This window comes from Manis pentadactyla, chromosome 11 (genome assembly GCF_030020395.1).
Source record: "Manis pentadactyla isolate mManPen7 chromosome 11, mManPen7.hap1, whole genome shotgun sequence".
Classification (NCBI taxonomy): domain Eukaryota; kingdom Metazoa; phylum Chordata; class Mammalia; order Pholidota; family Manidae; genus Manis; species Manis pentadactyla.
Window position 1 is genome coordinate 10,132,714 of NC_080029.1, and position 12,213 is coordinate 10,144,926.

The 12,213-nt window shown below is 44.9% G+C and overlaps 1 protein-coding gene across 1 annotated transcript; it reads left to right on the plus strand.

Annotated features, from left to right (window-relative positions):
* Positions 1-2,950: 2,950 nt before the first annotated feature.
* On the plus strand, positions 2,951-11,973 carry LOC118910863 (uteroferrin-associated basic protein 2-like). Its single transcript, XM_036882409.2, has 5 exons — positions 2,951-3,026; positions 5,143-5,964; positions 8,844-9,108; positions 10,846-10,993; positions 11,687-11,973. Exons 2-5 carry the CDS (start codon positions 5,163-5,165, stop codon positions 11,888-11,890), a joined length of 1,419 nt encoding a protein of 472 aa, XP_036738304.2. The 5' UTR covers positions 2,951-3,026; positions 5,143-5,162; the 3' UTR covers positions 11,891-11,973.
* Positions 11,974-12,213: the final 240 nt, after the last annotated feature.

The following is a 12,213-nucleotide window of genomic DNA, read 5'->3' on the forward strand; positions in this document are numbered from 1 at the left end:
GACAATCTCTTTCATTTAAGTGCAATGTTTAGTCCATTCACATTTAATGTATTTATTGATATGTTTGCAATTATGTCTCCCATTTTACTAGCCTCATGTCTCTTTTGCTTCTCTGTTCCTCCTTCATTGCCTTCTTTAGAATTAAGTAAAAAAATTCAGTGTATCACTCTATTACTTTTTGAAAAAAAATTGTTTCATCTAGGGATTATAATATACATTTTGATCAGTCTACTTCAAAATACTACTAACTTAATTTCAGTAAAATATAAAAATATGACTCCAGTCTAGCTCCATTTCATCCCCCTCCTTTGTGCTATTATTGCCATATATATTACATGTATATCTGTCATGAACCCAACAACATTGTATTTATTGCTTTATACAATCCTATGATTTTAGAGAAGTTCAGAGAAAAATAGAGTCTTTTATATTTACCTACATATTTACCATTTTCCTCATTCTTCATTTCTTCCTGTTAGATTCAAGTTCTACCTGGTATTATTTCAAGGACTTGCTCTAGTATTTATTATAAGGCAGTTCTCTAACAACAATTCTGAGTATTTATCTGCAAATGTCATTAGTTCACTTTCATTTTTGAATAATGGTCTTGTTGGATATAGAATTCTTTGTTGACAATTTTTTTTAAATTTCTTTTAGCACTTGAAATATGTCCCCAACTGTGTCCTTCCCTCCAATGTTTCTGACTGGAAGCGAGCCATTCATTGTTGTTTTATTCCCTGTATGTGATAAGTTGTTTTTCCTCTTGCTGCTTTCATGATTTCCCCTTTACTTTTGTCTTTCAACAATTTAATTATGATATCTAGGTGTGGATCGCTTTAAGCTTCTTGGATCTGTAAACCAACGTGTCTGCCACATTTGGGAAGCTTTCAGTCAGTATTTCTTCAAATACCTTTTCTTCCCTTTTCTCTCTCGCCTCTCCTTCTGATAATCCCATTACACTTATGCTAGTATGCTTAATGTTGTATCACTGGTCAATGAGGCTCTGCTCATTTTTTATTTAAATTTTTTCTCTTTGTCTGTTCATACTGAATCATTTCCATTGGTCTAGCTTCAAGTTCACTGATTCTTTCTTCCATCATCTCAAATCTACTACTGAACTACTGAGTGAATTTTTATGTCAGTTATTGTACTTTCAACTCCAGAATTTCTATTTAAAAAATAGTTTGTATCTCTTATTGAGATTCCCATTTTTGGAATCTGTCATTGGCATCATATTTTTCCTTTGTTCCTTAAACGTAGTTCTTTAAATATATTTATGAGAGCTCCTGTGAAGTCTCTGGCTGCTAACCCCAACATCTGGGGACATTCAAAGGCAGTTTCTATTGACTTCTTTTTTCCTGAGTATGGCTCATACCTTTTTGTTTCCTTGCACATCTCACATTTTTTTCCCTTGAATCCTGATATTTTAAATAATATAGAGTAACTCTGGATTCACATTCTTCCATCCTGAGGGTTTTTTGGTTTGGTTTGTTTGTTTAGTAATTTGCCTGGACTGAATCGATAAAATGTTTCTCTTGCAATTTACGGCCACTGAGGTTTCTTCTCAGTTTTCCTTTTCTTTCTTTTGTTTTTCAGGCTGCCTCCTAGCAGTCATCCCTGTTTCTGTGTTGCTTATTGCTTAGCCACATAGTGGTCAGAAGCTGTTCTCAAATACCATGAGCCAATGAAGCTCCCACTTTCTGCCGACGGGTCTGTGTGTAGGCCGAGGAGCCCATTCAAACCTCACACAGTTATAAAGTACCAACCGGATTTTACTTTCCGTGTTTTGCTCTTGCTTCTCTGTGAGCCAGGGGAGTGTGGGTGGCTTAGGCCTGCTCCAGTCTCTGTTGCACACATTTGACTTGGGATATGCAGAGAACTCATCAAGCCCCCTACAGCTGTCACATCTCTCAGGACTCCCTGTTTAATCCCCTACTAGACGGTTGGTTTGTATACTGACCCCGAACACAACCTCAGGCTGGCGGAAGCACTGCCCCCACCTGCACGCACGCACACTTTGTTTACCACTGAGATCATCACTTTAACTGACATTAACCTTGACATTCCAAAAAGTGAATTGGCTCTAGGAGCAGCCGCCACACTCTGGTTAGACCGCCCACCAACAGTACAGGGGAAAGCAGCCCCAGGCAAGAATGCTACAGACTCACTATTTCCTACCCAAAGCTCACTACTTCTCATGAATGAATGCTTAGCTATTTGCCATAGGCCTTTGGTAGATTACTGGGGCATTGAAAAAAATTTTTGACAATTTTTTCCTGCTCTTTAGTGGCTACTGGGGGAGAATATTTGTCAAGCATTTCACTCCATGAATGAACTCCTCTTACATTCAGAATAACCTGCACATATGGCCTTGCTCCCCCACTTCCCCAGGCACCGTAACCCCGTCCCGGCATCCAGAATCCCTCTTCAGGCTTTCCTGAGGATGAGTAGACTCCTGCTTATCTTATAAGACCTAGATGAGAGGTTACTCATCCTCTCCTGATTACCCCAGTGATTAACTGCACCCTTCTCTTCACTTGCTCTGTCCCTTATTGGTAATGTGTGCTAGCAACGTGTACTTCTTGAACTATCAAGATGTGCCCCACAGTCTCCTTTATATGTGCATTTCTCCTTCTATACCAAAAGGTTCTTGGGGTCAGGGGTTCCCCTCAAGGTGGCCAGGCCTTAAGCATCTTGTGCCCCTAGCACCTAGTACAGAGCATGGCTCTTCATAGGGCCTATGTAGGTGTTGGTTGAAACAATGCATGAGTTAAGTTAGTGGACAGTAGCACAAATGGTGGCCTGATCCATTAACTTGCTCATTGTTTCACTGATGGGGGTACTGATGCATGAAGAAAAAATAACAGAAGTGATTCAGTCACACTAGATTTAGGCAATATTTGAACATGATCTGCTGGCCAAATTAATATTAACTCAGGTTTATCCACTTCACTACACCAGCGGCAGTATAAGTAAGTCACTGACAGTTGCAAAGTACTTGTGGCACCAATAGGCTCCTCTGGAAGGTAAGAAAGACACCTTTCTTCTCTTGGGGACAATGTGGTTCTATATGAGCATGTGTTTTATTTCTCTTTTGCCATGTTTCAGGTAGTATGTGCCTTAGGGAAGCTGATGGAAGACCCAGTGTAATAAGGATGCATGTGCATTTTCTGAAACCTTCCCATCACTCTTATCCCCACCCCTGACCCCCTCCTACTAACTGCTCCCTCAACTGCAATGCCCTCGACCCCTCACTGCCCCTTTCCCCACTCAGATGGGGTGGATGGAAGAGGCAGTGAAGGATGAGACTGGGAGAATGATGGAGGTGCGGCCGTGGGAGGCAGGGGCCACCGTGGGAGGTGGAGGGGCCAGTGAGGGAGTGTGGCAGGCTGCTCAGAGCTACAGATCTGGTTGGCAGGAACCAGGGCATAACAGGGCTTCTCTGCCACCTGAAGAATTTGTGCTCCATCCCCTTGAAGTTCATGGGGAGCCAGGAAGGGAAAATGATGATTGATTCATTGGGGATCCCACTCTGGCTTCAAGTTGGCTGGAAGGGTTGGTTGGCAGGTGGCAAAACTGATAGATGTGAGATGCTGTCTTAGCTCAGGCTGCCGTAACAAAATACCACAGACTGCATGGCTTAAACAGAGACTCACTCTTCTAACAGCTTGGGAGGCTGGACACCCAAGGTCAGGTGAGATGACTGTACTCCCTCACATGACCTCATCTCTGTGGGTGCACACACAGGGACAGAGGTGGGGGACAGCCAGTGATCTAGTGTCTCTTCTTATATGGACAATAATAAACGGCCATATGTATGGGACCCTCACAACCTCATCTAAGCCTACTTACTTCCCAAAGTCCCTCCCTCCAAATTCCACTACATTAGTGGTTAGGGTTTCAACACAGGAATTTAGAGAGGCATAAACCTTCATGCATAGCAGCTACTGTTTCAGTAGCCATGACAAGGGTGCCAGTGGTGATGGTGAGGATGCAGAGAAGGGGACCCCGTGCCCAGAGCTGTACTAGGAAATGTAGGGAAACAAGGAGAAGGAGAAGGCATGGCCCTGCCCAAAAGAGGTTAAGCGTGAGCCCAAACTCAGGTCTTGGTTTATACCTTCTCCCTTCCCTTTGGTGGTGCCCCAAATCCCACCATTAGAGCACCCAGCAGATTCAGGACCTGAATTTTGATCTCAGTCAAATATAGGTGGCACATTGGGGGACAGAGAAGGGTTTTTACCCTAAAAATGGGAGGGAGGCAGGAGCCACAAAGACTGGGGGCACCCAAGGAGGAGAATAGGCTTTTCTGAGATGACTTTTGCCAGGACCTTGGTTTAACTGATGTCCAAGTCACCTGAGCACCAGCTGGGATTTATTTCAGAAATCACACTGGCATCTTTAAAGCCAGATCTGGTCTACATCTAGGCTTTATGCTGCTTACAAGTACTTTTGACAAGACTGAAGTTTTCATGTAAAAATCTGAATTTCCAGCTTCAGCAGGAACATAAAAACACCCGGAACCTCTGACCCACCCCCTCGCGTGGGAATGGCAGCCGCAGCCGAGCAGCACCTCCGCGCTCTGGCCTGGCACGCCCTCCCCTTGCCCCAGCCCTCAGCACTTACTGTGTCGCACTTGCTGACTTTACAAGAGTATCTTTCTAACCGGATCCCTGTGGGCATCTGGATCTGCAAAATCCTTGCTCTATCTCGTCTCTTACTTGTTCCCTTTCCACACTGTTCAGGACTTTGTCAATAACCCTGTGTTTAAAAAAAGAGAAAAAAGAAAGGAAAGAAACCCCAGTGAGACGTGGTGTTCAAAGTCATAGAATGCCACAGCAAGCAGGAATTCTAGGACCGGGATGGGGAAGGGACTTGTACAAGGACCCACTTGCAGCGCAGGCCAGAGGCAGAAAGGGATCCTTCATCACTGAGTCATTTATCTTTCATGTGCCTGAAGTCATATTCTGACATCTTTTAGCCTTTCCTCTTTGAACTTAGTAAGCACTCCCCAATCAAGGACTAATAGTAACCCACCCAGGTGAAGAAGCACCCAGGTAATAATGAGGCCTTCTGGGAGCTCCTCAGGACTGAGAACACGTTCCATGAACTGTTCACCCTCATTCCTCTTCCTTCCAATAACAGGTGTCCAGATCGCTGCAGAAATGCCTCGTGGGAGAGTGCACTTTGCTCTCTCTCTGGCCCTCATCTACTGCGGCCTTCTGAATAGCATCTTCTGTAAAGCACAAACAACTCCCAAATGGGATATTAACCCCGTCCTGTCAAGGAGAATGCCATCTCACCTCCAGAAGATAGAAGCTGACAACAATACACTTGCCCACAAATGGGATATAAACCCCGTCCTGTCAAGGAGAATGCCACCTCACCTCCAGAAGATAGAAGCTGACAACGATACACTTGCCCACAAATGGGATATAAACCCTGTCCTGTCAAGGAGAATGCCACCTCACCTCCAGAAGATAGAAGCTGACAACGATACACTTGCCCACAAATTACTCGAGGCTTTGTTAAGGGAGTCTCCCAGGAAGAATATCATCTTCTCCCCTATGAGCATCTCCACCTCCCTGGCCAAGCTCTCCCTAGAGAACAAGTCCACGGTGTTCACTGACCTCCTTAAGGACCTTGGATTTGACCTCAAGGACATCAGAAAGTGGGATGTGCACCAACTCTTCCAGAAACTGCACCAGCTGGATAGAAATATAGAACTGAAGCATGGGGACATTCTTTTTGTTGGTAAAAACAGGAAGATGGACTCGACGTTTCTGCACAAGCTGAAGAACACACTTGGCATGAAAGTCCACATGGTTAATTTCCAAGATGAAGAAAAAACCAAGAAGAAGATCAACCACCATGTGGCTGAAAAAATGCAAGAGAAAATCGACGAATTAGCCACCGATCTGGACCCTCACACTTTGCTGTTTCTTGTAAACTACATTCTCTTCAAAGGTAAGCGTTATTAAGGACATGAATTCCCATTTGGGGTCATCTTTGCCCTTGTTTCCCAAAAGGTTTATTAAGTTCAGAAAAAAATGTATTTTTTTTGTAAATTATATGTCATTTACCCATAGAGCAGTGGATTCAAAACTTTTTGATTTACTTTGATTTCACTGTGTTCTCTAGCAAGTGTAAGTTTCTCTTCTCCCAATCCTCTTAGTCATAGTATTTGTCATACTGAAGATACTTGGAAGTGAGATGCAGTGACTCTTGCTGGTAAAAAGGGAAAAAATCTTTTGCAGAGGCCTGAGCATCAGGTTAATTCACTTGTTCTGTAAGATCAGATCAGTGGGAGATGAGATTTTTCTCAGACCTGTGTCCAGCACTGAATTCAGGGTGTCATCGAATTAAGGCCCTAGGTGTCTAAAATACCACTCTAAATTTATGCTCTCCGATCTTGAGATTGCCCCTGTTTCCTTGGTTGGGGTGGGGGGTGGTTCACAGTTGACACTCGAAGGCATCTATTTCATGCCTCTTCCTCCACTCGGAGTTACTGGTTTACTTCCTCCATTGACCTTTTCTCCTCCCCAAACGGGGCAATAAAAACAATCAGACAGAATGTTCTTGTGCTCCGTGCCTGCCAAGCCTACCAACCCCCACACACTTCTCTTGCCCTCCCCTCCTGTCACAGTGAGGACGTGCTTATTCTCACCAGCCCTCAGGGTGGGCCCCCTGCCATCCTCCCTGCTCAAGGACTCCCCTTACTTTCCTCCTGCCCAGCAGCTCATGACTTTTTCTCTCCTTTGCTGCTTTCAGCTCTTCTGACTTCTAAAAGCTATCTTCCATCTCATCCGGGCTTGTGGCCTCCAGCACCCTTTGCACCCTGCCTCTTCTGCAGTCTGTATGCACCACCTCGCCTGAGGGCCAGACTCTGACCATCTTCCTACTGACGTCTCTCTGTGGGTGTTTCACAGACCCTGAAACGCAGTGAGCCAAGCCCTGCACCCTCCCACATGGTGCACCTTCTCGTGGCCCCCCCTCGCCTCAGAATCCCAGGGCCATCCACCCACTTGCTCCAGAAGAAAACTCTCAGCCTCCACGCCCAATGGATTCTGCCTGCAAAGTTTATCTGGAATGTGTTCGCTTCTCACCATCCCTCCTACAATTTCCTAGACTAGGCCACCACTATATCTTGCCTAGATGATTTGCCCCAGCTGTCTAATGGCTCTGTTTCCATTCATACCTCCCTTCAATACTGTCTCCATTAGAAGGCCAGTGTGATCTTCTTAAAACCGAAATCAGATCACATCGCTCTAACATACTTACATCATGTCTGACACCCTCCTATAGCTTCCTGTCGCACTCGGAAGGCAGTCCAGTCCAACTTGGCATGCATGCTCTGAGCCCTGCTCATCCCTCCGGTGTTCCTCCATTTCTATCCCTCTCACCCCTTATGCCTCATCCACAATAACTGTCTCCTCTCCCTTAAATGCATCCTGCTCTGCTCTGCCCTGTCTTGGTTTATGGCACATTTTTGGAATGTTCTCTATTATTTGCCAGATGGAGCACCCTCTTCTTTTAAGCCTCAGCCTAAATGCCCCTTCCTTAATGGAGGCTTCCTGGCCATCTGGACCAAGTCCTTCTGTGCTGCTGTTTAGCTCCTCACCGTGTCTTCCATAATGCTCACCATACTTTGTAATCATTTACTTTGGTGGGCTGCTTTTCTCTCTGTATCCCCCCTAGTAAGTAAACTTCATGAAGACAAAGACCTCCTCTGTTTTGTGCGCTGCTATAACCTCTGTACTTAATATAGTACTACAGTATTTAGCACATTTTAGGTGCTCAAGAAATTTTAGGTGTTGAATGAGTAAACGAATAGATATCCTATCATGACTTAAATGGAGTTCCTACCAGGATGTGAAGACGGGCTGCCCTTTGCGTGACAAATGAGGGAAATTTCCGTAAAGCAATGCTTCCCAGCACAGAATGCTTGTTGCTCAGGCTACTGGGACCATCTGTTACTCATATTTGGACCCACAGTTCCAAGCTAGATGCCTGGGACATAGAAAGTGCTCCACAAATGATCTTGGAGGAATTATTTATCTGGATACTCCAGGAAATGTTCCTTCATGATTCCCTCTGAAAGCTTCCTAAGAGCTTTATCCTTATCACTCTTTAGAAAGCAAGAAGTAAGCCAGGGGAATAAAGGGCCATGAGCTCAGCTGTAGAACCAGAAGCAAGGTCCTGAAAACTCCTGTAGAGATTTTCCAGACAGGACAAGATGGCACTCATCTGGGTGACAGATGCAGTTTTGACTGTTGTGTATATTGAATCTTTTTCTAAATCCTGATTTAAAAATTCTTTTAAATGATGAAATGCATTATTTAAAGTAGGAGTCCATGCAGGGGTCTGTGTGTGTGTGTTTCTGATGAAAAGTTTCTTTCCTTGAATAAGCAATTCAATTCAATTTAAATTTTTAAAAAACAAATTTTAAGCAGTTTCTTTGCCAGAGAACTTAGAACTCTTAATATACTAAAATGCAATGGGATCATTCAAAGAAGGGATGTTGTGGTCAATGTTTCTCAAATTATTTGACAACAAAATCCTTTCTTTGTGTCATAGTACCAGAGGCAGGTAGTAATTTGGCAAACATTTTTTGAGAAATACAGACTTAAAGAAATCCTATAGTGAATATTTTTGAAAATCATGTGTTTCCTTTCTTTCCTTTGCATTAATCTAAACTTTTAACTATTCTGTTCACTTAGGTCATGGTATGAATGTAAAGAGACTACTTTCACCCTAAGCCAGTCACCTCTGGGGTCCCCAAACATGTGGGTGGTGATGCCTTTTCTGCCAGGTCCCTCTAATTTTGTCTTTTCTGATTCCCCCAGGCATTTGGGAAAAAGCTTTTCAAGCCAACCTCACACAGGAGGACTTCTTTGTGGATGAGAAGACCATCGTGCCAGTGGACATGATGAAGAAGACAGAACTAATGATTTATAAACGATCAGAGGAACTGTCCGCTACAATGGTTAAAATGCTATGCAAGGGAAATGTGTCCGTTGTCCTGGTGCTCCCAGATGTGAGACAATCTGAATCTGCTCTACAAGAGATCCTCTCTAAGCGAGCTGAACTTATGAAGTCCGGCGACACGAGGTATGCTATTCCGGAGGGACATCCTAGATTCACACTGAATTTCTGCTTAGACCTCACTTCCTCTATGCAAGTCATTATTTTGGTGACAATTGAGTATCTGGTTATTTCCTAGTGTAGCTGCAGAAAATGAAACAAACCAAAGAAAAAGAATGGTGGCCTGGATTCCATTACCAGTTGAAAGCCCCTTAACCTGTCTTAATTATGGTACTTTTGATGACATGTATCAGAAACCCACCTCTTACGAGCTCAAGGGGGTAAACAAGAAATTTGTTGGAAAGATACATGGGTATGTCATGGAACCTAAGGGGATAAACATAGACATGTCACAACATGGGACAAGGGACAGCAACCTCACTGGGAACTCCATCCCCTGTGGTGTCACTCATCCTTGCCCCTAACCTGTCTTGCTCAGCAAACCAGCTTTCACCACTTTAGCACATGACTCACTCACCCAACACATATTTGCTGAGCATCTATTCTATGCCAGACACTGCTTGGTGCTGGGAATATAGTGATTAGACAAATGAGTCTCTGCCATCATGGAATTTCCAGTCTGTGGGAGAAGCAGAAAGTCAATTCACAAATATGTAATTTCAAATTGCAATAAAAGCTATACAGATAATGGGTAGGGTGATAAAATAGAGCATTCAGTGGTGGGGTATTAATTGGAGATCTTCATTTGGCATGATGATCAGGGAAGGTTCCTAAGGAGGCAAATTTCAAGCTGAGAGAACTGTGGACCACTGTGGACCACCCTCTTCCATTCAAGCAAATGCTCCACTCCAGGCTTACTCTGATATTTTGCAGTTCTGATTATATATTCCTGGAAAGGAGAATTACATTGATCCAGCTTAGGTGTGCTCTCTACCCATGTCCAATCAAAGGTGGATAAGTTACACAGTGAAAGCATGATGCCTAATGCCTCCCTGACCTTGGAAGGGGCAGGGGCAGTCTTCAGGCAATAAATGCATAGATTGGGAAGAAACCTCCAAGTAGTATTGACTGCACGCCTTGTAGCAGCACAAACTACTGCGCAGTCCACCTCTGCTGCACTTGAGGGTCACAGCAGAGTGCATCTGCCGTCTTCTGCCACAGCTGTGGTGATTGAACACCTTCCACAATGTTCTTGGTTGGGACAGAGGGGATACACCAGTAGAGGAACCCAATGGAATGGGTTGCTATCCAGTTGGAAGCTAACACCCCGTTGACACAGGCTAAAAGGCTTGGGTGGGGGGGGTGCCAGTACATCTTCTCATGCTCTACTTTCATCATAGAGTTGCTAATCTCTAAGCGCAGGAGTCCTCTCTGTCTGAAAGCTTAACTGGTGGGGTGGATTTTTTCTCTCTTGTGAAAACTTCCTCTACTCTACGTCAGGCAAGGTGACCTCCTGCCTTCAGTCTCCCTTACCACATTTAGGGTCGCTGTCCAATATAAACCCTTGCTTATAGATGGAAGTTTGGTGGGACCCATTCCCTGGTCTGACCCTCATCTTCTCTTGGACAGAGAGCCTATGAAGGGGAGAGTTGAGTAGTAAGGTGTACCTTGAGCAAGTGGCTTGTTTGGAAATTAAAAACTGCAGTTCATATTGCAATACCTTTCACCTCTCCCCAGGCAACCCTTTTTCTTCTTTCCCTTTCACTTGGAAGAAGTTTTTAAGTCTTAGCACGATGCTCCCCCTGGACCCCATCCTAGGACAGGGATGTATTTCAGCTTCCTTGTGATTTTCATTCTTCACAGATTGGTGCACATAGTTATGCCCAGACTCAAGATCTCCTCCAAGATAAATTTAAGAAAGCTGATTCCTGTCTTGGGCATTGAAAATTTGTTTACTCCAAAAGCAAACTTATTAGGCATCACAAAGGACCATCTCCCTGCTATTTTAGAGGTGAGTGGGGCAATTTCTAGAGTCTGGGCAAGTGCACATTGAGTGCTGGGTATTGGATTGGATTTGAGAGATGCCAAGCCCCTCACCATACTATGGGCAATTTCACCATATTCCCCAGCAGGATCTTCTGCAGATTGGAGGGTAGACGTGGATATGCTGGCACAAACACGTCCACAGGAGTGGGGAACTGTCTTTGTTCCCCCCTTTGTTGGGGTGGAAACAAGAATATCCAGCACCCATCCTCTTTACCTTTCTTTACACTACATCCTTCTTGACGGTGTTTGAAAGGACCGTCCCTCAGTAATTCTATGATGAAAGCCTTCAGACCATAAACCTAAGCCTTCAGACCACCCACCATCCTCTGGGCTCTAGACACCTTTCCTCTCTTGTAAACACCGAAACTCCTTGAGCTGTCTGCACATGATGGGAATCTCAACTCAGCAATTAGCAGCTGTGGTGTGAACCCCTCCTTCAGGCATCTGGCCTTCGAGGGTGGCTCTGACTGTTGAGATCCTGGAGTGGTTTTTTAGGAATGGGAGCCCACTTTCCTCCATCTGCCATTGGCCATGGAGGGAGCCTGCCTCCCTGACCTTGGTTGGCCATGATGGGCTGGCTGGGCACACTGCCTGGCTTGTTCTCAGGCCAGCTAGTCTGCTCACACCCAGAGTTGAGACGGGACTTATTTCTCCCCAGGCTGTGCATGAAGCCCGAGTGGAAGTGAGCGAGGAAGGTGTGGCAGTGGATGCGGCCAAGCACGTGGACGAGAAGGCAGCCCTCCCTAAGGCGTGGACGGCATCTCCTATAGTTGTGAAATTCAACAGACCCTTTTTCCTGTTTGTGCAGAATGAGAAAACTCAAAAAGAGCTCTTTGTGGGCAAAGTCTTCAACCCCAAGTAGAGATGGGGCCATTCTGTGCTGAGCTAGAATGTAGCTGCTTATAAATAAAGTGAATAAAATTCACTCTTAGTGATTCAAGAGAAGTCGACTGAAAAGAGTGGTCTGTGAGTGGAGCTGGGATGGGTCACTGATGATCTGTCCAGGAACAACGAGGGATAAGAAGGGGCTGGGGGCCTGCTAGGGACACTTGGCCAGTGTGTCTTCTGTTCTGGGCTTGACATCTGTTGGGAAGCACTTCCGAGGGATGTGAGCAGGTTTTGGTGGGTCATTCCAGTCTTTGGCTGTCTCATTACTCTTGTTTCCTGCCCAGCTGGCCGTCAGAT

Excerpts from the sequence above, each read along its gene's own strand:
- LOC118910863 (XM_036882409.2), top strand. The coding sequence starts at position 5,163 with ATGCCTCGTGGGAGAGTGCACTTTGCTCTCTCTCTGGCCCTCATCTAC. Across the intron at positions 5,965-8,843 it reads AAACTACATTCTCTTCAAAG|GCATTTGGGAAAAAGCTTTT; the intron begins GTAAGCGTTATT and ends TGATTCCCCCAG. Across the intron at positions 9,109-10,845 it reads ATGAAGTCCGGCGACACGAG|ATTGGTGCACATAGTTATGC; the intron begins GTATGCTATTCC and ends CATTCTTCACAG.